Source organism: Diadema setosum, chromosome 4, assembly GCF_964275005.1.
Source record: "Diadema setosum chromosome 4, eeDiaSeto1, whole genome shotgun sequence".
NCBI lineage: Eukaryota > Metazoa > Echinodermata > Echinoidea > Diadematoida > Diadematidae > Diadema > Diadema setosum.
Window position 1 is genome coordinate 37,949,555 of NC_092688.1, and position 24,582 is coordinate 37,974,136.

Genomic DNA, 24,582 nt, shown 5'->3' on the forward strand with positions numbered 1-24,582 from the left:
TGTAAAAAAGTGCATTATTACGTTATGCACGGTGAATTTTTATTTTCAAGATTACATCCTTATCCTTTTTAACCACATTCGTCATTTCGTTGTACAAAGAAAAGTAAAAAGAAATAATTATATGATTTGATCGTACCACTTTGCAGGATTGAGTGCCTTGTAATGTTATCCTCTATTAGCAATTATCGTTCACACTTTTGGATCAATCGATTTATTATTTTCCAGGCCCTATATTTTTTCTTTCCCTCTTTGGCTATCTGTGTATGCATGATAGACCTATCTTTTTGTGTGCGGGTATTTATGTACCTTCATATGTACAGTAATGATTCTTGTGTCTTTACTTTTTCTGTATATCTTTGGGTTTCTCTTCTAAGAACCACCATCGCTTACTAAGGAACAGGTACAGCAATGCAAGGAAGAGCTGAAGGCGTATTACCGTGTGTCACGACGCAAGGTCACGGTGGATCCACTCAACTTTATGGAGCGTATTGAATTGGATAAAATTTATACGAATATAAGTATCATAGACCGACATAGCAAGCGTAAGACAACAATAACATACGACGATCTTCTGACCAACGATGAAAATGGAAATCTTTCAAAGCGGCTTCTGATACAAGGTGAGGGAGGTGTTGGGAAAACAACACTTTGCGCTAAGATTGCCTGGGATTGGTGCCAGGGACGGATTCTCCAGGATCTGGACATGGTGCTCCTAATACCTCTTCGAGATGTCACTTACAAAAAAAGTATTGGTGGTATTGTAAAAACATATCTTTCTGATTCAAATACAGCGAAAATTAACCAAATACATGATTACATTACAAGAAATCAAAGTAGAGTCCTCATTATGTTTGATGGGTTCGATGAGTTTAACGGGAAATTAAGTGAAATTGACAGCAGTGAGGTCATTCGCATTTTGGGAATAGAGCAATATAAGTCATGCAAAGTAATTGTGACCACACGACCATGGAGAACACACGAGTTCATGATGGACAAGACTATTGCTGACGCTTACACTATTCTTAGCGTCGATGGATTTAGCGAGGAGAATTTGTCAACTTACATTAGGAGGTATTTTCAGATTGCGGAGAAAGACAATCTTGCAGAAAGCTTGATCAGTTTTATGGAGGAAAATGATGTCATCCAGTCAAATATGGCTCCATTTCCTATCTACTGTGCGATGCTTTGTCTGATGTGGAAAGACTTCAGTGAAGAGAGACGAACAGAAATGCAACATTTGCAAACTTTCTCCATGATATTTTTTGAAATGATATCTTTTCTAAAAGAACATTACGCATCAAAGGCCTGTACGAATTTACAGAATCAGAACATTGTTGAGCATTTGAATGAAGCTGTAATGGCAATTCAAAAAATAGGCGAGATAGCGCTAAACGGTTTATTGGACAGAAATTTTTCCTTTCCTGAAAACAATTTCAGAAAGTGTTTGAAAGCTATGAAAACATGCTGCAGAGTGGGAGTTCTGACTATAGAAAGAGATGTCATCACAAGGGATCGTCGACACAATTTAAACGTTTCATCCTTGGTTGCGTCAACAGTTTCTTTTCCCCACAAACTGTTTCAAGAATACGTTGCAGGGGTATATATTGGGTATTTATTCTTCAATAATCGCACCAAGTACAAAAAGGTGAAAAAGAAACTTCTTCATCGACCTGACGAGTTTCGCTACGTACTATACTTCGCCTCAGCTTCAGGGAAAGAGCTTGGCCTTGATATCATCAAAGGCTTGATAAGCTGTGCAACCCATAACTTCACATCTCATCCCTCATATAACAAAGAGGGTGGTCAACGTAGATTCTGTGTTGACGTTGCGTTTGAATGTCATACTGAGGAGACAGCAAGGGCTGTGGGAGAACGATGGAGTGAATACATACTATACTACGATCCATCAGAACACACTGTGTCAGGATTGGTGTTCATGATGCGACAGAACCAAGTGGTGAGTGATGGAGCTTGAATATTGATTTGAAATATTTCAGAAAATTTTGTGTAGAACAATAACAAGATTCCGTGCTTATGTGTGCGTCTTTCCATGTGTGAAATTGAGGGTATAATCTACAACCTCAACAGCTCTACTCAAAGCTGGTTTCAAGTCATGACCAGGTCCTATTGATTGGAGAAATCGTTCTGAAATACAAAATCATAAGTGTGATATCGACTTAAGTATTGTTAATGTAAAATTATTGTCTTCTTCGTTTGATACAGTTAATTTTACGATGACTTGGTGTGTGTTTTAAATCTTAATCACCATGTCACTTAATTTATGCACTTGTATCATGTAATTAATCAGAACGTTTCTTTTGGTAAATTGTACATAGCTATTTTTTGTGACATTTGATAGTTATGATGAGTGAAGCAATATTCTTTATTGTTCTTATGGCAAAATGATTGGACTCCACAGAGAAAATAGAACAGATTCATGGTCGAATGATTTGCGACAATTACATTTGTCAAAATGGCCCTTGTAGTAATCATTCAACTTTGATTATACTGAAGACGCCATGTATCGAAGAGAGACGTCAAACTGAGTATCATGTATATTACATGATTATGTATTTTGGGCATGCACCTATTTAGGGCACAAAACATGAGTAGGAATGAAGTCATATTTATCGTCCCTCTGCTCTTTCTCATACTACATCAAAATGAGAATGAATTCTTCCCTTTACGAGTTGTGATAAGTGATATCACGATATGACTCTCCAACGTGTATCAAAATATTGATCCCTTTTGTTCTGAGCTTCAAACCTCCAATCAACTGCTTGTACTTTTGTCAATCACATTCCTCTGTGGATAGTTATTTTCCTTTACTGTGAATTCATGTTCGTTCTATCAGCAATCTCTAAATATGGGATATTTGAAATGCGGAAGAACCGTGTTACGTGACTTGGCGGAGAGCATGTGTTCGAGCAGTGTACTGCGTAAAGTACAAATATCGGTCTCACGATTTTACCCGGACTTCTACAAGATCCTAGGCTCTGAGGCTTCGAAATGTCAGGTAAGAGCTTTTCACCACAGTTCAAAAGAGTATGCTATTATGTACAGATTGCAGATGGAATGTTACTAAAAATATTTCAAAGAGGCAATGCATTAATTGGATTATAACATACTAAACAGTGTAACGGTTTTTCTTTGCATCTTTTTATTATACAGAGGCAAAAACAAGTGTTCAATGTACTTGGAACTATGAAGAGAAATATTTATTTAAAAACAAGAGAAAACATTGTATTATTGCAGTGAAAGTTTCTCAAGCAGAGAATCAAAGTTATAAAAAAAAACATTAAATTGGTATGTACAATATCGTAGATATTTCAAAATACCTCTTGTGACCATTATTACTGTGAAAATAAGGCTTAAGAGGGAAGAATCTTATCCAGGTTTTTATGCAGTTGTCACGGAGAACATAATGTGATCTAAATCTAATTCAAGTTGAGTGAAACCAAGGTCAACTTGTATTTGATGCACTTCAGCATGATCTCTTATTTGAGATGATCATCTTAGATGTCTATTGTGCAGACATAACTCATTGGTAAAGTAGTTTTTTTATGAAAAAAAAAACCCAGAGAATTAAGAAATGATAGCAAATGATCATTTGCCCTTGTCAGTCCACTGAAAGGTCATTTTTCATTTCATTCCATTTACTTCATTTATTAAGTTTACACACGAACCATTCAGTGTTGTGTCTACAATATCCATCTATGGGTGCGTTTATCAACTCCTTTTCTCGGCAGAAACAGGTTATCCAAACAGCTTTCAAGGAATTTTTACGAGTTGATAAACGCAAAGCTGTTTTGAAAGCCCTTTTGGAAAGCCTTTTACGAAAGAGTGCGTTTATCAACTCTCCTTTCTCGGCAGAAACAGGTTATCCAAACAGCTTTCAAGGAATTTTCACGAGTTGATAAACGCAAAGCTGTTTTGAAAGCCCTTTAGGAAAGCCTTTTCGAAAGCCCTAAATTTGTGACGATCCAAACAGGTTTCCTAAACAGGTTATCAGAAACCTGTTTGTAAAAGCCTTTAGCGAAGTTGATAAACGCAAAGCTGTTTTGAAAGCCCTTTAGGTCGCCCTACTGCGGTTACGCAATATAACCATGCGTTTCCAGTTTCTGAAAAGACGCGCGCCACGTAAAGTGCACACGAGTACGTGTACACAGCTGGTGTATACATACAGCTGTGTGTAATGCACGCATATGCTTGGAACAAGAAGGTGTTTCTCTCACCAACAAGGTTTGAGAAATAGAGTAACAACAGTCTCATTCCCTTTGATCCCATGTCTCATGCCGCCACTCAGAAATGTTTGGGTATGTGCTAAACTGGAGCTGCCTCCCAGATAGGAAGACAATTGATTCATGAGGCATTGTATCATGACTTGTCACTCTCAAAGGAAGATATGTCTTTATGATGGTAATTGCTTTTCGCCGTCCCGTCTTAGAAAACAAGCGGCACATTAATAGTACAGGCAGTCAGGGCTTTGGAAAGGGCTCTCGAAAGGGCTATGGAAAGGGCTATGGAAAGGGCTTTCGAAAGTTGATAAACGCAGCCGACGAAAACAAGCGGCACATTAATAGTACAGGGAGTAGACAGGGCTTTCGAAAGGGCTATGGAAAGGGCTATCGAAAGGGCTATCGAAAGGGCTTTCGAAAGTCGTTTAAACTGGGGGAAAGTTGATAAACACAGCCTATGACAAAGTAACACATAAATTATAAGGTAAACGTTCAGTATATACAAATAGCATACATGGCACAAAATCAAATGAAATCACGAGTAAATTACATTCATAACTGATAAATAAAATTGTGTGTGGTGGGAATCTTGCTCTTTGAAGAATTTCACTCATTCTGTGAACATGCTGCTCATATGACCATGACAATATTGATCACAACTTGACCCCCCCCCAAAAAAAAAAAAACCCAAACAAAACAAAACAAAACAAAACACACAACAACAACTGTCATTAGGTGTAATGACCATTGAGGGGAATAATGGGCAAGATTGATAATTTCCTTGAGCCACTGACTCAGCTAACAGGGTCTGTATACTCCTTTCGCTCTATATAGCTGTGTATAAATGAGACTACCTTTTTTTTTGCTGCTCTCAATTAAGTCATTCCATAATCAGGTCGGGCTACCGTTCCCATATTGTATAGCGGGTGATGTATTTTGAGACTGAATCATAGGCTGTCGCATTAAAAGAAATGTCACCATCACCGAGACATAGCCCTTTTTGAACTGAAATCCTTAGAATAGGCTCATTGGGTGACGAAGTCAGTTTCGTCCAGAATATTGACACTTTTGTCAGGATTGCACGAATCTCAATATGCGACAGTGATAAACTCTATGACCATTTTGTTGTCTACGCGACATGTTGCGGTTCTGAACGTCTGAACGTGCGTTTCAAATACAAGAAAAAGTTGTAAATAAAATATTACGGTAACAAAACCAATTCTATCCGAAATACGCTTTAGAATTTCATTGTATGTCATTATATAACGTTTTCCTCAATGTGCGATATCTAGAGTTTCTTCCAAGAAATAATCAGTGTAGTTGGGTTAGAATATTAAATGTAAATTTTCTGACGAAATAATTTCCCCAATAATTCAACGTTGGGTTCTAATCCCGATCGAATCCCGTTGGAATATATTTTCTATTAATAAATAATATTCATTTCTGGTCAGTTTTTCTAGTTGTATGCATTTGTTATAATGCATCATAATAATAATTTTCCCATAAAGGGATAGGTCTCTAGATCTCCACATATTCAATTGTGATTAGATACTCATCAAAATTATCTGTAATTGCGCCCTCCTGTCATGAAAAGAACCAGTGAGAGAAGGTACAAATTCTACATTTCTAAATTGTTGCACATCCGTTTTGGGTACAATAGTGAAGACAATTGGACCAATTCCCATCACTTCTGTTGTTGTTGGGCAACTGTTAACTCTGTTCGATACTTTTATTAATGTATTCATGCAATATCACTTGATTTTACTAAGTCCTCTTGTGATTGTGAAAGAAGATTTTGCGCGACCATTTCGTCCCGTTGGGTCCTGCGTTTGTTGGTCCACTAGGGCCATCTTTACTCACTGAACAATTTTACTCATTTCTGTCCATGCTGTTTATATGAATTTGACAATATTGATGTGAACCTGACCAAGAAATTAATATGAAAAACCAAAAAATAAAAAATAAAATCCAACAAAAGTAAGGACTGTCTTTAGCTACAATGATCATGAAGTAGAGAACGGGAAAAAAGTGTAACGGGAAAGTTTCCTGAGCCACTGACTCAACTCATTTCCACGCAAACACTTAACATTTGCACTTTTTTCCTTTTTTCTTTTTTCCATCATTCTTCCCTCCCTCTCTCTTTATCGTCACTCAGTGAGTGGTGACTTTTATAATTATTCTTACAATGTCGTTTTGTTTAGACTATCATTTCTGAGGCCATTGTCCTCGTCAAGCGTTTGCTTATGGTGATGGTCTCCTGAATTTCTGTATATCAAGAGTTGCTTCATTTTGCTTTGAACGACAGATATACGGGATCCTATGTTAGCATAAATATATATATATGGATAAAATAATGCTTGCTTGTTTTCATTTAACACTGTGTTAGAAAAAAACCGTTGGATATCTGAATTAATCATTTATTTGTTTTAACTGTCAGATTCAAATTATACTGTAATTAATTAGTTCGTTCAACTGACTTTGTATTTCATTTATGTATGAAAAACATTCAGAAATCAAATCAAAACAATCAAAATTGACTGAGTCTGTATACTCTTTTTGTTATGTATAAAGGGGAGTACATATTTCTGGTACTTTCAATAACCTGACAATGTCATTTAGTGTTATCGTAACGTAATACATTGTATAATCATGTGAACATGGTAAGTATGATGATCAACAATGACCACGTGACTGCCACCATCCACCAATGTGAAGAAGTCGGGTTACCATTCCCACTGCCACGAGCATCCGTTCCTTTAGAATGGGATACATCAGCCTTCCATCCACCTTTACATTGGTCTCTTCGCTTCGTCTTCGATTACTCCTTGTCACCATTTTTACATGATTTCATCATTTCTTCGCCTGTAAGTCTTCACAATATCCTAATTTGCTTTTCCCTCACAGATTGAAGATCTTTTCTTGGATTCTTTCGACCTTGATTATTTACTAAATCAGTCCTCGGTGGGAGGAGACCTTGCCCAATGGGTGTGTACTATGCCACGTCTTTCGAAGTTCAGTCTGACGTGTCCCTACTTGCCAGATAGTTTCCTCTCAACAGCTGTCGCCTCAGCATCATCGTGCCAGGTAATGTAGTCTTTGACTATGTTGATATGAATCATTTAGTGTGGGAAGCATGTATAATTTTTTCTTCGAAAATGAAAAAGAAAGTGGTTTGTGTGATTTATTTGTCGGCTGTAATTCCTTTGCAGATTAACCTCATTCTGTTAAGCATTGATTTAACAATGTTTGCAGCTCTAGTCCTCCTCAGCATTATGAGACTCAATGTATTAACAAAAGAATAGGTTTAGACACTATAAGGATAATCAATCGCAAAATATAATCCTTAGCCGGATGGGTTTTACACGATCTGTACTTTTCTGATAATATACACATTTCTCTATGATAAGTTAAATTTCTGCTAAGACACAAACAGTGCGCAAGCGTGGACAGAGGGAGAGAGAGAGAGAGAGAAAGAGAGAGAAAGAGAGAGAGAAAGAGAGAGAGAGAGAGAGAAGAGAAGAGAAGAGAAGAGAAGAGAAGAGAAGGGGGAGGGGATAAGATCCCTAGATGCGGTGGTGTGGGAGTGCCGCTCTACTTTTATTCCCAGGAAGAGAAAATTGTACACATTGAACTTATATATCTATTTATTAATTCATCTAATTTTTTTTTTTCAGGAAAATTCTTTCCTCCCTCTCTCTATATCGCCTCTCATTGAGTGGTGACTTTTATAATTATTCTTACAATGTCGTTTTGTTTAGACTATCATTTCTGAGACTATTGTCCTCGTCAAGCGTTTGCTTATGGTGATGGTCTCCTGAATTTCTGTACATCAAGAGTTGCTTCATTTTGCTTTGAACGACAGATATACGGGATCCTATGTTAGCATAAATATATATATGCATAAGATAATGCTTACTTGTTTTCATTTAACACTGTGTTAGAAAAAAAAAAACCGTTGGATATCTGAATTAATCATTGGAACTGTCAATTGTGGTCTGATGGACCGGATCCACTGTATTTCTTTCCTTGTACTTACCTGCCTGCGGGCAGGTAGTATCCTAGGATTATTTATCACATGCTTTAATTTGCAATGGAAATAAAGTATGTTATACACACTTGATTTAACTGTCAGATTTTTATTATAATGTGATCAATTAGTTCGTTCAACTGACTTTGTATTTCAATTTATGTATGAAAAAGAAATTCAGAAATCAAATCAAATCAATCAAAATAGACTTAGTCTTGCATACTCTTTTGCTCTATGTATAAAGGAGAGTACATATTTCTGGTACTTTCAATAACCTGACAGTGTCATTTAGTGTTATCGTAACGTACTCCTCATGTGAGCATGGTAGAGTATGATGATCAGTAATGACCACGTGACTGCTGCCATGCACCAATATGAAAGAAGTCGGGTTACCATTCCCACTGCCACGAGTATTCGTTCCTTTAGAATGGGATACATCAGCATTCTGTCCACCTTTACATTGGTCTCTTCGCTTCGTCTTAGATTATTCCTTCTCACCATTTCCACATGATTTCATTATTTCTTCGCCTTTAAGGCTTTACAATGATTTAATTTCCCCCTTCAGATTGAAGATCTGACCTTATCTTTTTTTCCGTCCATGATAATCATTCACTAATGGTGCGTTCCCACTGCCGATCAGATCAACTCGATCAATCCCGATCAAGCTTTTGGCCTGGTCGGGCAAGATCGGCACTGGTATTCGGGGTCGATCTATCTTGATCGGCATCGCTCCTGCTTCCTTCACGATAATTTTGGACATGTCCAAAATATTCGAGTAGGAAACCCGAACACCATCAGCCCAGGTAGTGATCGAGAAGAGATCGAGCTGGTCGGGACGGATTTTCCCCCGAGCTCAGTTCCCGATCATCTCGAGTTATACTCGAATACTACACGATCATCTCAATCCAGGATTCATCAGTTTCATGAAGAACCCGACCGCTACACGACCGATATAGGACTGATCGATTGATACTCGACTAAAGTCGATCACGCTTCGATCGGCATTCGATCAACTACGGAGCACATAGTGGTTGCAGCATGTGCTGACGTACTTTCTTAGCACTCATTTATTGTTCAGGTATTAAGAAATATCACATGCAGTCCTTGGCCACGTTAAAAAGTTAAGTGTCGTCAGTATATTCAGCCACTCCTGGCCTACTAAAGAAAAGAAAAGGGCCACAAAGAGAGCCACGACAACAAACAGCAGACGTGACAGAATTAGACTCTCCAGCCAAAAATACCAGAAGAAAGAAAGTAAACACGAAGCAGTCTACAGCTCTTCCACCGGATCCTACGCCGGTTACTTTGCCGACTCCTAGTACTACGCTTCTGGATGAAATCCCCGTCAACAACAGTGAAGGAACCCAAGAGCATACGCAGAATCGGTTTCCAAAGAAGGAGGTGAATACAATATTTCATTTTCCATCTATACTATTAATGTAATTTAAACAAAATTGTCCCTCAGTATTACATCTGTAGTACCTTACAGAGTGATTTGAAGAATGGTCGAAATCTGGAATGAAATATCAGGGGGTGGCAGAGACTCCAACCCAAAGCACCTTCTGAGTGGAGATTCTCCCGCCTGAAACACCTAGCAAACGGGAGACTCCAAGTTGATATGTGTGCGAAGCGCGAAGTTCCCAGGGTTCTAGATGCTCTCTGGTGCTATATAAGGCTCATTTTTTGTAACATACAATAGCAATAAGTAAGAAATCCTTTCGAACGGGAGACACAGAGCCAGGGCGGGAGAAATTAAATCTCAAACGGGAGAACGGGAGATTTTGCAAAAATGGGTTTTCGGCGGGAGATTTCCAGTCGAAAACGGGAGAGTTGGAGTCTCTGGGGTGGTGTTTCATCAACGTTTGTCAGCGCTGACAACTGTCAGCGCTGACAATTTCAGCAAAATCCTTGGTTTTGATTGGCTGAGATGCTCTGGTCAATGACTGTTACTATGGTGATTCAAGTTGTCAGCGCTGACAAGCGTTGATGAAACACCCCCAGGGCCCCATTCTATCAAAAGATAAAATTGATTATTAAATTCCTTACCACACAGGCTGTCATAGACTTACAGTTGAAATCAACTATATAATCAATTTTAACTCTTCATAAAACAAGGTCCAGGGCCCCGTTGCAAGAAAGTTGCAATCAATTGCAAATAATTGCTAATTTTGAAACAACCATTCTGATTGGCTCAGGGTCTGCCCTATTAAGAAGACATGCATGCAACAATGATTTTGATTGGCCAGTGACAATCAGTTGCAAGTTGCGTTTAAACGCAAAGTTTCTAGCAACGGGGCCCAGGTGTATCATTTACCATTCCACCCCAATGAAATTATGAAAGAAACTTGAAGAAAAAATAAAAATGTATTGGGAATATTCTATTTCTTGGATATAGTATGGAAACAAAATGATAAAAGAAAGGAATAAAATACCCGTAGGAGAGAGAGAGAGGAAACAAATCTTACGTATTTCTTATATAGTGTTTGTTTTATTTATTTCAATGCGGTTTAAAAAAAAAAAAAACCACTATCAGCCTCAGGGCTGTTTTTCAGTGAGTCCGTATATATCAACCTACATGGTATATAAAACAACCAAAGTGAAATACAAAACAAAAATTGCATTCACAAACACGACAAGAAACATTGACAAAACAAAAATACAGTAACAAAGTTTGATAAGGGAAAAAAATGTAGATACAAAAAACAAAGGGAAAAAGTAATCTAGACAAAAAAAAAAAATCATACAAATCTGAAAATTACCATATTAAAACGGAGTTTGGAAAATGGTACAATTAATGTTTGACACAAATCTATTCAACTGGGTTTCACATCTGAGATTAATCGGGAGGCCGTTATAAACTTTTGACGCTACATACAATGCGATGTTTCTCTTGAAATTTGTGTTTGGCTTTGGGAGGGAAACTTTGGATACGTCAGTTGGTAATGTGACAATTTTGTTGTTAATTTAGCAGAAATCTCCCTAAGTTATAGAACAAGTTTGTGTAGTAGTTTGAAAACCAATATGGCCAGATCTTTTTCTAACTTCACATTCAGACAGTCTATATGTAAGGTTTCATACAGTAGCTTTCGACTATACATACCATTTACTTTTAGGATTATTCTCAGTGCCCTATTCTGAACGACCTGGAGTTTCCGTATGGCGGTAGAATTTGAATGCATCCAAATTGTATTACAGTAGTCAAAATGGGGTTGTATCATGCTTTTGCAATAAGATCGCGGTATCTAGGTCAATGAATGCGCGTGTGCGTCTTAACACGTGTAAGCTATTCAATGCCTTTGACTTTACATGACTTATTTGTGGAGTCCAAGACAAATGACTATCGAGAATAACGCCAAGGTATTTACATTCCGAGACAAACTCCAGCTTGCTATTTTCAATAAAGAAGGACACATTACGAAAACGGGATAATCTCCTTTGTGATCCCATCAGCATAGCTTTGCACTTTTTTACATTCAATAGTAACTCGTTATGGCTCAGCCAGTTCACTACTGAGGTTAAGTCATCATTCACCTTTCTTTCAAGCTCATAGGGGTCTTTAGTTGCTACGTATAGACAAGTATCGTCTGCGTACAGAGATACAGTACAATGATGGACAACACGAGGTAAATCGTTCATGTATAGAATAAATAACAATGGCCCTAGTATACTGCCTTGGGGCACCCCAGATGTGACAAATGATGTGGTCGACGTATGTCCATTTATAATAGTTACTTGCTAACGAAGAGAAAAATAACATTTCAACCATTTTAATACATCATCACTGAAACCGTACAGTTTCAGTTTCCTGAGCAAGATATCATGGGAAATAAATATCAAATGCTTTTTCTAAGGCCAAGGTTACCAAACCCACGACATAACCATTGTCTATGGCGGTGCTTATATTTTCAGTGAGTTGTAAGAGTGCAAGGCTTGTCGAGTGGTTTGGCCTAAAACCAAATTGATTCGGGCACAAGATATCGTTCTCCGTGAGATATGTGAAAGTCTGCTTAAAAACATCTTTTTCAATACCTTCGATAGGACGGGTAACACAGAAATCGGCCTGTAGTTGCGAGGATCGCAAACATCTCCATTTTTAAACACTGGAGTTATTCGAGCTAATTTCCATTCATCAGGAACATGTCCTTCCATTAATGAGAGATTTATTATGTGTGTCAACGATTTACCAATGCATTCAATTGAGTCCTTAATTACACTGCAAGGAATATAATTAAGTCCTGTTGCTTTATTTCTGGGTATTTCCTTTACTATCTTCGACACATCCTTCTCAGTAACGGGAGTGAAGTAAAATAAAATATCACGTGACATTGGTTTGAGAAATTGCTCAGGATTTGCCTGGAAATCAATCGATGCTTTTCTACATCTTACAGCATCAGCATAATGATTATTAAACACATTTGCTATAATTTTACCATCTGTTATCTCTTCACCATTATATTTTACCTTTTGAATATTAGATGTCTTCTTGCCTGGTATCAAAAATCATTCTAATTTCCATATAACACTAGAGTTTCCCTTATTCTTACAAATGCTGTCTACAACATACACACGTGTTGCTGAACGAATCAGAGACGTTACACGGTTTTTAAGTTTTTTATATCGCTGCCAATCAGCAGGTACTCCAGATTCTTTGGCTTTATTTTTCATATTATCTCTTTCTCGCATGGTGTCCAGTATTTGTTTATTCATCCATGGAGACTTCTGTTTTCGCACTCTTTTCCTTTTAACAGGAGCCTGTATATCTAGGGCGGCTTTAAATCTTTCAACCCAATTCTCATAAGCCCGTTTTGCAGAACTGGAAAAATATCTTGTTTCACTCTTCGTAAGAAATGTATTTCATGGTTGTTTTAATATCCAGAGGGCATTCAGGCCCAAGAAGACGATGCGTCGAATGCTTACTCCTTAAGAAGAAGATGACATGGTAACGTGGCTGCGAGAGCATATTTTTCTGTATGACAAGTCATCAGCGGAGTTCAAGATGAGAGAGAAAAAGAGCAGAACGTGGCATGAAAAGGAGGCCGACTGGAACTGAATCCAGGACACTTGTCAGGGATTTGGTATCCCAATATGAAGACCCAATTTTCAAAATTCATAAAGACATCTCGCAAATCGGGATCTGGTGCTGCAGAACTTACAGCAAGACAAGAATGGATCCTTAATTAGTTCGAATTCATTTGACCATTCCTAGTGCAGTTGCGTCGCCAGAGAGGGTCCAACGTAAGTTATAATAGCTTTTCACCTTAAAATTTGAATTGAAAGACCACTATGTTAATTCAAAAAACAAAGATCCCATATGATATGATTTGAAGGTATGGGTATGAAAAAAATATTCCGGGAAATAACATGAAGGCCAATTAAAAATTGGGTTTAAAAGCACTGCGAATTCCCATAAATTTACAAAAGTGTGGCCCGACACTTATGCATATTTGCCTGTAAAAGTTCACATTAATTGTATCCTATTGCTTGATGTACCCTTGGTTTCCATTATTTTCTAGTTTGCTGAGAAGAGACAGGAACTTGAGCGAGATGATCAGATGACGCCGTCTTTGATTTATCACTATACCCTCAACATCTCGTGGCGGTCAAAAGGCAGCTCGAGCACTCTCCTCACTATCCTCAGAACTGGAGTCCGTGCGTAGTGCAATAACAGATGCAAGAGATGCAGCTGCTCAGAGTGGACAATTTTTGGTTTACCTTATGCGCCAAATGGATCAGCAAAGGATGCATTCATTCGTCATTCGTGCCACGAGGCTCGCACTCGACCTGTTAGATGAAAACCAAGAGGAGAAGAGGCGACAGGCAGCTCAGAATGCAGCTCCACAACCACAAGAAGGAGCCTCGATGATTACCAATGTTCCCTCACATCCATTCCCTCACATCCATTCCCAGGAAACAGAAGATGGGGTCATCCTTCAGTAGCTGCACCGAGCCCAACAGGGCAGCAGCAACCAGGGCAGCAGCAGCAGCATTTGAGGCAGCAGCAACAACACCTTCAGGATTTTCAGCTAGCCACCAACATAGCTGCAGTGGCGCCACCAGCCCATCTCACTCCACAGATGTCATACTACTCCCATCTGCAGCCACCTAATGTGCAACACATTCTCATGGAACAGCAAGGAAGCGGTTAACCTACAGGTCACACATTGACCTCTACCCCTGTCATCCGTCGTGCTATGGACAGTGCCTCATCTACACAAACAGTTCCCTCAGCGTGAGCCAAGAAACATTGGATCGAGACTTTGCAGATCTCCAACACCAGCCATGAGCTTGACTGATATATAATCTGTCATGAACTGTCTACTGCCCAAAAAACTGTGACAGAACCTTGAAGTAGTTGGTTGTATTAGAGTTAACTTTGGTTTGCATTTCTTTATTTTTGTCTTGTTTATGTTTTATGATGTTTTGAGTTTTGAAAGTTTGTATGTGTTTATTCTTTGCCTGTTCGGGAAAGGGGTTGTGAAATCAACCCTGAGACTTTCCAAGGAAGTGAACTATCTGTCGCAGGAACTATGATTTTTTTTTAACTTTTCTACAAACTTGTGTTATCATCAAAATTAAGTTTTGTATAGGTTTATGTTAATGTTAAAAATATTACTTTCAATGAAAAAAAAAGAGAACTAGAGAGAATCAAACCGCATGTTTTGTTGACTGAGAAAAGATCACCAACCTAGCTCAGATGTCATACCAAGCCTTTTACAGCCACCCGATGTGCAATGCGTGGCATTCTCTCCTGGCAAATCATGCAAGGAAGAGGTTTACCTCCAGGTTCAACAGTGACTTTTGCATCTGTCATCCATCGAGCCATGGACATTGCCTGAACAACAAGCACTTCCCTTAGCCTGAACCAAAAAACACTGGATGTAGACTTTGTCGATCCCTAACACCAACATATGAACTTGACTGATGTCCTATCTATCATTAACTTTCCACTGGCCAACAAAAACAAAACAAACAAACCCCACCAAAATAGCGATATTTATGGATCCAATATGAATGAACTGTGACACTATTCGGTGACATTTCCCTGTACATGTACTGAAGCAAAAATTCGTTTTCCATTACGTAGTGATTTTTTGAAATGTTTGTATGTCGTTGTTTTTTGTTTTTGTTTTTTGTTTTGTTTTGTTTTGTTTTGTTTTGTTTTTTTGGGGGGGTGTGGTAAGTATGTAAACGTTAATATATTAATGTTAATTTGTATTTGTGTGTTGGAGTGTTAAAACCTTCAGACATTCCAGGAAAGTGAGCTGTAACTGTCGCATGCTATAACTTTCGCATGAACTCACCTCTTTTGTAACCTTGTGTTATCAAAATGAATTTTTTGTATGTCTCTCTTGATGTGAAAAACATTTCTGATATACTGAAACTAGACAGAACAATATTGCATATTGCGTGGACTGAGAAAAAATCGGTGTTCTGGCAATATGACTGTAACTTGAAAGAAAACTAGATTATTTTCTTTACTTTTGAACTGAGAGATGTTTCTTTAATTCTTCTGCTAGCTTGTGTTTTTTTTAAGTTGAAGTTGGTTACATTGATGTAAAATCTATTTCTTACGCTGACGTGTTAAAACAATAGTTGTAACGTAGACTCATAAATGCTCAGTGACTTATTTTACTTTCATTTACGTAAATGTAAATAAGGTTTTGCTTATTGAGAGTTGTATGTACATTGCTTGAAGTCCACCTTGATATCGATTGGCTGTGATGAATTAAGAAAAAAATAAATAACCAAGATTTTCATCATTACTTTTGTTATTATGAAATGTTATATTTTATTTTCACAATACTGTACTCGGTTCCACATAATTATCAGCTCATTTCATGAATTTAGAAATGAATATGATACATGTATTAACTTTTACACACTCGTGGGCTTACATTTTATCAATGAATACATACATTTTTCATTCACTTTTTCATTTTTGAATAATGAGAACAATAATGACAAAGATAACACGACTCATTAAAGTTTTAGAATAGTCAATTTTTTCAGCTCCATAATATAATGGTGAATTTATGAGCATTTATGTTTCATTTTAGACCAAACTGATTTCAGCCCACCTATGTAATGCACTTACGATTACTGATATCCTAGTTGACTGAGCGATAGTGAAGATATAGAAACTGACATCGAATGCGTCCAAAATAGCTACTGAAAACGGATAAAATGAAAGAATACAACTGAATGCATTTTTGTACCTTTTTGAGTGGCTCACAAACAGTAATGATTAGTCTTTGTCATCGTTTTATAGACTAGCGCAGAATTTTCTGTCGGAAGCTTAATCTTGCAAAGTTGTCAAAGTTGGGTAACAAAAGTATCAAAAATGCAAATCACAAGGTTTTCAGGAAAAATCACTATAGAATCGAAACTCCTGCACGAGAATTGATGATTGTGGTTTCAAAATAGGAAGTGTTCTTCTATCAACTACTAAAGATAATCATTTCTTTCATTCATTTATGCTTCTGCGATTAAGAGTCAGTTTTATAGCAATCTTTTGGGCCAATAACTGTAACCAATTCTTCTTTTACTCGGTCAGTGTACGAACCTGCCAACCCATTCGATGCAATTCTTACACAGATCGTGTCATGCCCGTCGAGCTGGTCTAAGAAGTCTAGCAGAAATCGAGTATTGACCGTGTAGTGATCGTGTATTTATTGTGTGTAGATCGGGATGTTCGAGTAGAGATCTGTGTGGTTGTCGAGGAGCGATTCTGGAGATGTCGAGAATGATCGGGTGTAGATCGTAAAAGATCGAATAGCGGTCGGGAAGGGATCGTGTTGAAGGACGATCGAGCATTTTGTCGGGATTGCTCTGGTAAAAATAGGTGATCGCGATTGATCTCGCTTGATCGAGTTGATCTGATCGGCAGTGGGAACGGGGTGTAATAGTCCTCGATGGGAGGAGACCTTGCCCAAAGGGTGTGTGCAAAGTCGTCTGTTGCGACAAAGATTGTCGCCCCGTCATAAATTGTTGTCTGGCGACAATCTTTGACGCTAGTGCAGTTCCCAATTTTTGACCTCGATGGCGACAATTTATGATGGGGAAAAAAATGTTGCGACATAATATTGCCGCCCCGTCAAAAATTGTCGCCCCGGTTCGGGGTGGTTGCTCCGGTGTTGCTTTGGTGGGAGGGGTATGACTGGTAACTTATGCCTATGTGTAGGTGTGTGTGTGGTGTTTTTTTTTGTGTGTGTGTGTGTGGTGTGTGTGTGTGTGTGTGTGTGTGTGTGTGTGTGTGTGTTGGGGGCTGCATGGTATGTGCTTGGTATGATTTGTAGGTGAGTACAATAAGTGACTTGTCTATGCGTTTGCGTATAGCTGTTTGTGTGTGTGTGTGTGTGTGTGTTTGGAGTATAATTATACAATATGTAGAAACTTACAATTATGTAGAAACTGTGCATGTGTGGTGGTTGTATAGTGGTAGTGGTTTGTTTGTATCACGTGTGCATGTATACGCGTACGTGTGTATGTGAGTATAGTGGCGTATGTGTATATCAAAGGGTGTGTGGTGATGCGTGTTTGTAGGCGCAGTTTTGTGCCTGCATGAGTGTATTCATTCTAGCCCCGTCTTAACAGACCTTCTCCCCGGGTTCGCCCGGGCGCTCCCGGGTGCACCCGGCGAATATATTCATTCCACAGATTCCACGAAACACAGAGTACCCCGTTTTAACAGCGGAGGCATTGCTCGCAAACCTTCCCCGGGGAATACACGTTCTCAATAGCCACGTCTTTCAACAGACCTTCCCCGGGCGCGCCCGGGTGTTCGCCGGCGAAGATTAGGCCCTATACATTCCACAGATTCCATAAAACACGGGTTAACCGCCAAAGTGCCACGTTCTAACAAGCATTGCTCCAAAACCTTCTCCGGGGAGGATACACTCTCCTTGGCCAATTACATTTCAGGTACGCTAAAAATAAAGCATTTTACATGCACATCATTGTCATTGCACTAGCATGGGTTGCATACTAATGTGTGTGTACTGCTGACACAGGCATGTGGGAACTATAGTATCTACCGAGGCCTTTCAATAAACCAACTTAAAATATGTTTACTGCGAAAGCGCCTTTCTTTTTATATAAGTAAAGAAAGTAGAAGTCAACCGCATGTTTAATCAGAGCACGTCTATTACCATACTGTTCAATCCACATAACTCGAGGAGTGTTACGACTGTATACAAAATACATATGTATTACAAAAAGCATTTTACACTTTGAATCCTTGAATGTTTTTATTTTTGAATATTACCTCCAACAAAATTTTACTCTCTTCAGCTATTGCTCATATAAATGACAGTGTTGTCTGATATACTATAGTTTTCGAACTATTAAACATCAAAAGCGGATTTTTTTTAAACACCTATTACTAGTATTATACGTGAATACACACAAGCCCAATACGCGCTGTGCAGAAGTCGCCGTGCTTCGCACGGCGTACCGTCTGATCGTGCTAACAAGGGAGAGTTCGTGGATTTGTGTGGCGCAGTGCTGGTCACCTGACTTACATGTCACGTGACGCCTCGGGGGAAGATTCACCCCGCGAGCGTCTTAACAGACACCATCGCGGGGTAGCCTCCGAGGCTACCCCGCGTCCACCCTTGTTGATCGAAGGGTAAGGTTTCGCTCGAGGCTACCCCGCGGCTACCCCGAGGCTGTCCACTGTGTTGCGTCTTAACAGACACAGGGGAAGATTTTTCACCCGAGGCTACCCCGAGGCTACCCTGCGTTTTTTAAGACTTCGCCCGAGGCTACCCCGCGGCTACCCCGAGACTGTCCACTGTGTGTGTTGCGTCTTAACAGGCACAATCTTCCTAGGGGAAGAATCTTCACCCGAGGCTACCCCAAGGCTACCCTGCGTTTTGTGACCTGTTAAGACGGGGTATCTGAGGGGTTTGGTGTTCGTGGGCTACGTAGGCCCTACGTATGGGTGTGTGTTGTGTGCGAGCGTTCGTGTGTCTACGTAAGCACGCAGGAGATATGATTAGGAACGAAACATTCAAGCGACACAATTCCCACAACACGCACAGCACTCCATCACACACACACACACCGCTTGGTGTTTTTTTTTTTTTTTTGTGTGTGTGTGTGTGTGTGTGTTCATAATAGGTAATCCAAAAAAAAAAATGTAAAAGGGTTCGTTGATCCGAACATTTGTGGCGTTATTCCGAAGGTTCGGTGATCCGAAAATGAAATTCGGAATACGAACCTTCGGACGAAAGAGCCTTCCGAATAACGAACCTTCGCAATAAGGAAATGTAACCCACACACACGCGCGCGCACACACACACACACACACACACACACACACCCGAATCGATACCACCTTCCTTCCTGATGAAACGACATCCCAATGTTGATACATAAGACATAGTAATGGACCGTATGCATAATTAAAAGCAGCATCCGTCCGCACGCAAGCACCGTCCGCTCCGAATTCATTTACAAATCCGTCAAACAAACTCATCAAGCTCAAAGCTACTGATAAAATCAATATAACGTTTATGCCAGCAACAGCTTAATCCCTCCCCACGCGCAGCCAAAACACATACGCTGACAGAATAAACACATTCTTCCATCATATACACTAACACACACACACACACACACACACACACGCGCGCGCGCGCATAACTTACCAGTCATACCCATCACACCAAAGCATAACACCGGAGCAACCACTCCGAGCCGGGGGCGATAATGTTTGTCGCAACATTTTTTTTTTTTCCATCATAAATTGTCGCCATCGAGGTCAAAAATTGGGAGCTGCACAAGCGTTGAAGATTGTTGCCAGACGACAATTTATGACCGGGCGACAATCTTTGTCGCAACACACGTCTTTCGAAGTTCAGACTAGAATGTCCCTACATGCCAGATAGTTTCCTCTCAACAGCTGTCGCCTCAAGTCTTTGACAAGTTGATAAATGAGTCATTTAGTGTGGGAAGCATGTATAATTTCTTCTTCGATAATGAAAAAGAACCTGGTATGTGTGATTTATTTATCGGCTGTAATTCCTTTGCAGATTAACCGCATTCTGTTTAAAATTCATTAAACAATGTTTGAAGAGTTTGTTTGCAAAAATCGATAAGTCCATATTTGCCAAATGGAGATATTTGCGATTAAAGGTCAAGAAAAATAAAGAGAATAACAAGAAAATTTTTGCTTCTTTTGACAATAACTTCGAAAATGTACCTATATGTAGTGACCAATATATCATTTAAAAGGTATTATTCTGTACTTTATGACAGCGATTGTACTTCAAAATCTGCAAAAATGGACTTATCGGTATTTGCAAACAAACTCTTCGTTTGCAACTCTAGTCATACTCAGCATTATGTCGCTCAATGTATTGACGCAAAAATAGGTTTGGACCCTTTTCATGACAGGAAAAATTTTAAAATACAAACCTTAGCCGGATGGGTTTTACACAGTCTTTACTTTTCTGATGATACACACGTTTCTCTATACGATAAGTTTGATTTTCGGTGATGACAGAAACAGTGAGCAAACGTGGAGAGAGAGGGAGAGAGAGAGAAGGAGGGGGAGAGAGGGAGAGAGAGAGGGGGATCCCTAAATGCGGCGATTTGGATTGAGAAGGTGCAGCTGTATTTTTAGTCCCAAGAAGAAAAAAAATGTAGATACGTTGTTTTTTGTTTGTTTGTTTGGTGGGTTTTTTTTTTTGTTCGTGTTTGCTTCTTTTCTTACAAAGTGAAAAGAAAGAGGACCGGTAGGACATCTTTACAAAACAGACTTTGACAAATTAAAGAAAACAATGACTAGTTGACATCATCAATTTCGTACACTGGTTTGAATAAAGAAATTTAAGGTCATTTCATTTTGTTTCATTCCAATTGACAAAGAAGTTATTGCGTTGAATGTCAATAAATTACATTATTATTTTTTCCAGTGACTTTAACGATTGCAATGATTAATTATAATATTTGGTCGAATTCGAAGTGGGGTTGTACAAAGAAAAGTACAATAGGACTTACATGACAGCAAGCTTGTTTGGTTGTAAGCCCCGGATAGTCAGTGTTAGCGAAAGAGAAACGGAGAACAGATAGAGGATCACACACGGTGATTGAATGGAACCAAACAGGGGAAGCGGGGTATGCCTATGTGAATAAGAAATAAAAGAAAAATATAACAAAAATGTAAGCCATAATTGTGACCAGGCTATAACTTGTTTCCAAAATATGTGGGACATGTTTGAGTGTAAACGAAGACACCTTAAAATGAAGGCAACTAGAACGTCTAGTCATAATACAGTCTCAATAATAATCGAGAAAGCAATTTGACACCTTCTTTTTTATTTATCAAACGGTTTATTCTCTATAGACTTTACCGTAATGTTTGATGCTCCAGTCATTGACCAGTCATAGAGAATAACAGGTCACCTTTATCACAGCTATAATGTCAATTATCCGGGCTTCATTATAAAGTTACTCAATATCGTAATGACGATATTATTATATCAGAATTATAATATATCATTATATAGTAATATTCTTTGATGGTGTGTAACATAGCTACATGTACAAATTGATAACATTATCAATGCTCCGAAAATTACGAAAACATTGAGAATCAGAAAAAAGAAGAAAGAAAATGAGTACCGAGGCCTGTGCTTAAAAGTTCGTAACTGAATATTTGTTCTCTCTTACTGTTGCAGATCAGCGAATTGGATTTTACGTCATATGGGCAATTATTCTCAGAGTCAGCAGCAGCAAATTTGGCTGAATTTCTTTGTCGTCTGCCCCATCTTACACGTGCCTGTCTCCAAGGGGTGAACCTTCCAAGGACATTCTTTGAGACAATTGCCTCACAGGCTTCACGCTGTAAAGTAAGAATTAGACATTTTCATCAGTCCAGCACTGTCTTGTTCAAAACAAGTGGGGGGGGGGGGGGGGCGGCGGTGACATCAACACTTCGATGTCGCAACAGTTATATGTCTTCGTGATGGCCACAATTTCCAAAGTCCATCAATCCAGATAGAAGTAATCTAGTCGTGTACTTCCCCAATGGCAATGGCAGATATAGTGAGATTTGAAAGTAAAAATGAAAAAAAAAAAATCTAAATATGAAGAGTTTCTTCGCAAAAACAGATAAGTCCATTTTTGAAGATTTTGAAGTACGGTCTCTGTCATAAAGTACAAAATATTACCTTTTAAATGATGTATTAGTCACCACATATAAAGGTACATTTTTGAAGTTATGGTCAAAAGAAGCAAAAATTTTCTTATTATTCTCTGTATTGTTCTTGACCTTTAATCGCAAATATCTCCATTTGGCAAATATGGACGGTTTTTGCGAACAAACTCTTCATATCTCAAGCGCTGACATTGTAATCACGTTTATTCGTAATCTATCCCGACACCCGACAATCAATGATATTGAAGTTTTTATTAAAGAAAATTAAAATGAAAACTTCCAGCATCGAAGATTGATATGTCATTCCATAATTAGCAACAACGCGTGGTTAAATTCAGATTCTTGCTGCCGTGAAACAATCTTGTTTAGAGGAAATCAGAATTGACTGTATTGATATGGAATGCCTTTTCCATATCATTGTTCATCATGCTCTAGATGGAGTGCATCACCATCGATGACAAGCCGTTAAGCGAGTTGCTGGGTGACTGAAGGAGGCAGAGCTGAGGTATACATAATAATTGTGATTTTCATCTCATCAATTATAACGCATGTAATTCTAGTAAAACGTTGTAGCTTACTAAGGATAAGCTAGCATAACCTAGATCAGTGCATGGGAAAGCTGGTGGAAACAATAAAAAAGGAGTGGAAATCAAATACCTCATTTAAAACTGCACATCTGGAAATATGTATTTCATCATTTGCAACTCCCTTAACGTATAATATATGAGCATTTTTTTTCATTTTTAAAGTCATATTTTCCGCAGCATGGAGCTTGCATTGTACCATCTTGTGATGGCAACATATATATTTTTTTTGTTTCTTACACTTACGTCTTGAAGACTTCGCCACTTCAGTTTCACTTGATGTGCTTCCCATTACTGTCACAATATGAGCCCGCCCTCTTTCGTTCACATCTTTATAAATTTATACATTTTCTGTCCGCCATTACATAGGGCACGAAGACAGTAACTAGACTTGGCCAGTGGCTATTTATGCACCTTTGAGATTTTCATGTCAGGGCACTCCTTGCACTGTCTAGGCAACTTTGAAAATGTTTCATCCACCAACACCATAAGTCACATCAATGCGCACGACCATGACGTTTGGAAAGAGTGATATAAATTATTATAAATCGCTACAAAACACATCCTCAAGCTTTAGTCAAAATTGGAGAATAGTCTGATAATTACTCTTTTACGAATAGCACGTTCCCCAAACAGTTTAATAAGTCGCATACCTTCCATTTGTTGAGGATGATTTGGAAAATTCCAATAAGAATTACAATCATTTTCATGAACACCATAATAGTCATAGGTGAAGAGAAGGAAGAAGGATTATGGTGAGAAGAATAAAAAAGAAATGAAGGTACGTCGTTGATCTGCTTTCAACTTTACTCTGAGATATCAATAAAACGAAAAATCTTTATTATCTTCATGTTTTCACCAAGATAATGCCAGTAACTTTGGGGATGAAAAATAAAAAAAAAGTATGGTATAGTCATATTTCAGTCAGAAAAATAAGTTGAATTTCAACATTAGATAGTATTTTGTTACATTGATTTGAGAGCACCAAAATTAGAAAGCTAGTTTACATATTGTGCAAGCAGCAGCGTGCGTTGCGAAAAGTAAATTGTGGCGTCGGTATCAATTACCGCTTCCCAATAGCCTACGCCAAACCATCTCTATGCATCAGTGATTTAGGTGCTTTGCTCTCCTCTATGTCAAATTATAATGTCTAAATCTACTCCAATTCATATACAGATTTGGACAATATTAGGTTGCTTACTTCAGTTTAAGATTTTCTAGACAGTCACATGCACGGCGCAAAGATTTAGCTATTTTGAGTGAAGACATGCAACGCCAACTTTTTCAGTTCAGTTCAGTTCTCTTTTTATTTTTTCATCCAGCAAGAAGTGAAACGAAGCATCAGGCGAAAAACAATCACATATAGCTTGATTAGTTCCAAACAAGGAAGAAAAAGTACGGAACGAAAAGTGGATCGCATAGTAAATAAGATATGATATAAATACAAAGTAGCATAACCAAGAACACCTCAGGACTGGTATGATAACAATAAAGAAAGTATATGGAAAAAGAGTGGTCCACTAAAAAACTAAAGTGTAAGTGTAATACACGGATCACTCAAAAAATGAT

General features: G+C 38.5%; 2 protein-coding genes across 2 annotated transcripts in view; both read left to right on the top strand.

Moving 5' to 3' along the window:
* The window catches only part of LOC140227843 (uncharacterized), a 233,850-nt gene that overhangs the window by 9,897 nt on the left and 199,371 nt on the right, over positions 1-24,582 (top strand). The window lies entirely within an intron of this gene.
* Positions 479-22,918, top strand: LOC140227077 (uncharacterized). The gene is made up of 6 exons (XM_072307506.1): positions 479-1,751; positions 1,797-1,957; positions 2,855-3,016; positions 7,143-7,330; positions 21,956-22,154; positions 22,865-22,918. Exons 1-6 carry the CDS (start codon positions 479-481, stop codon positions 22,916-22,918), a joined length of 2,037 nt encoding a protein of 678 aa, XP_072163607.1.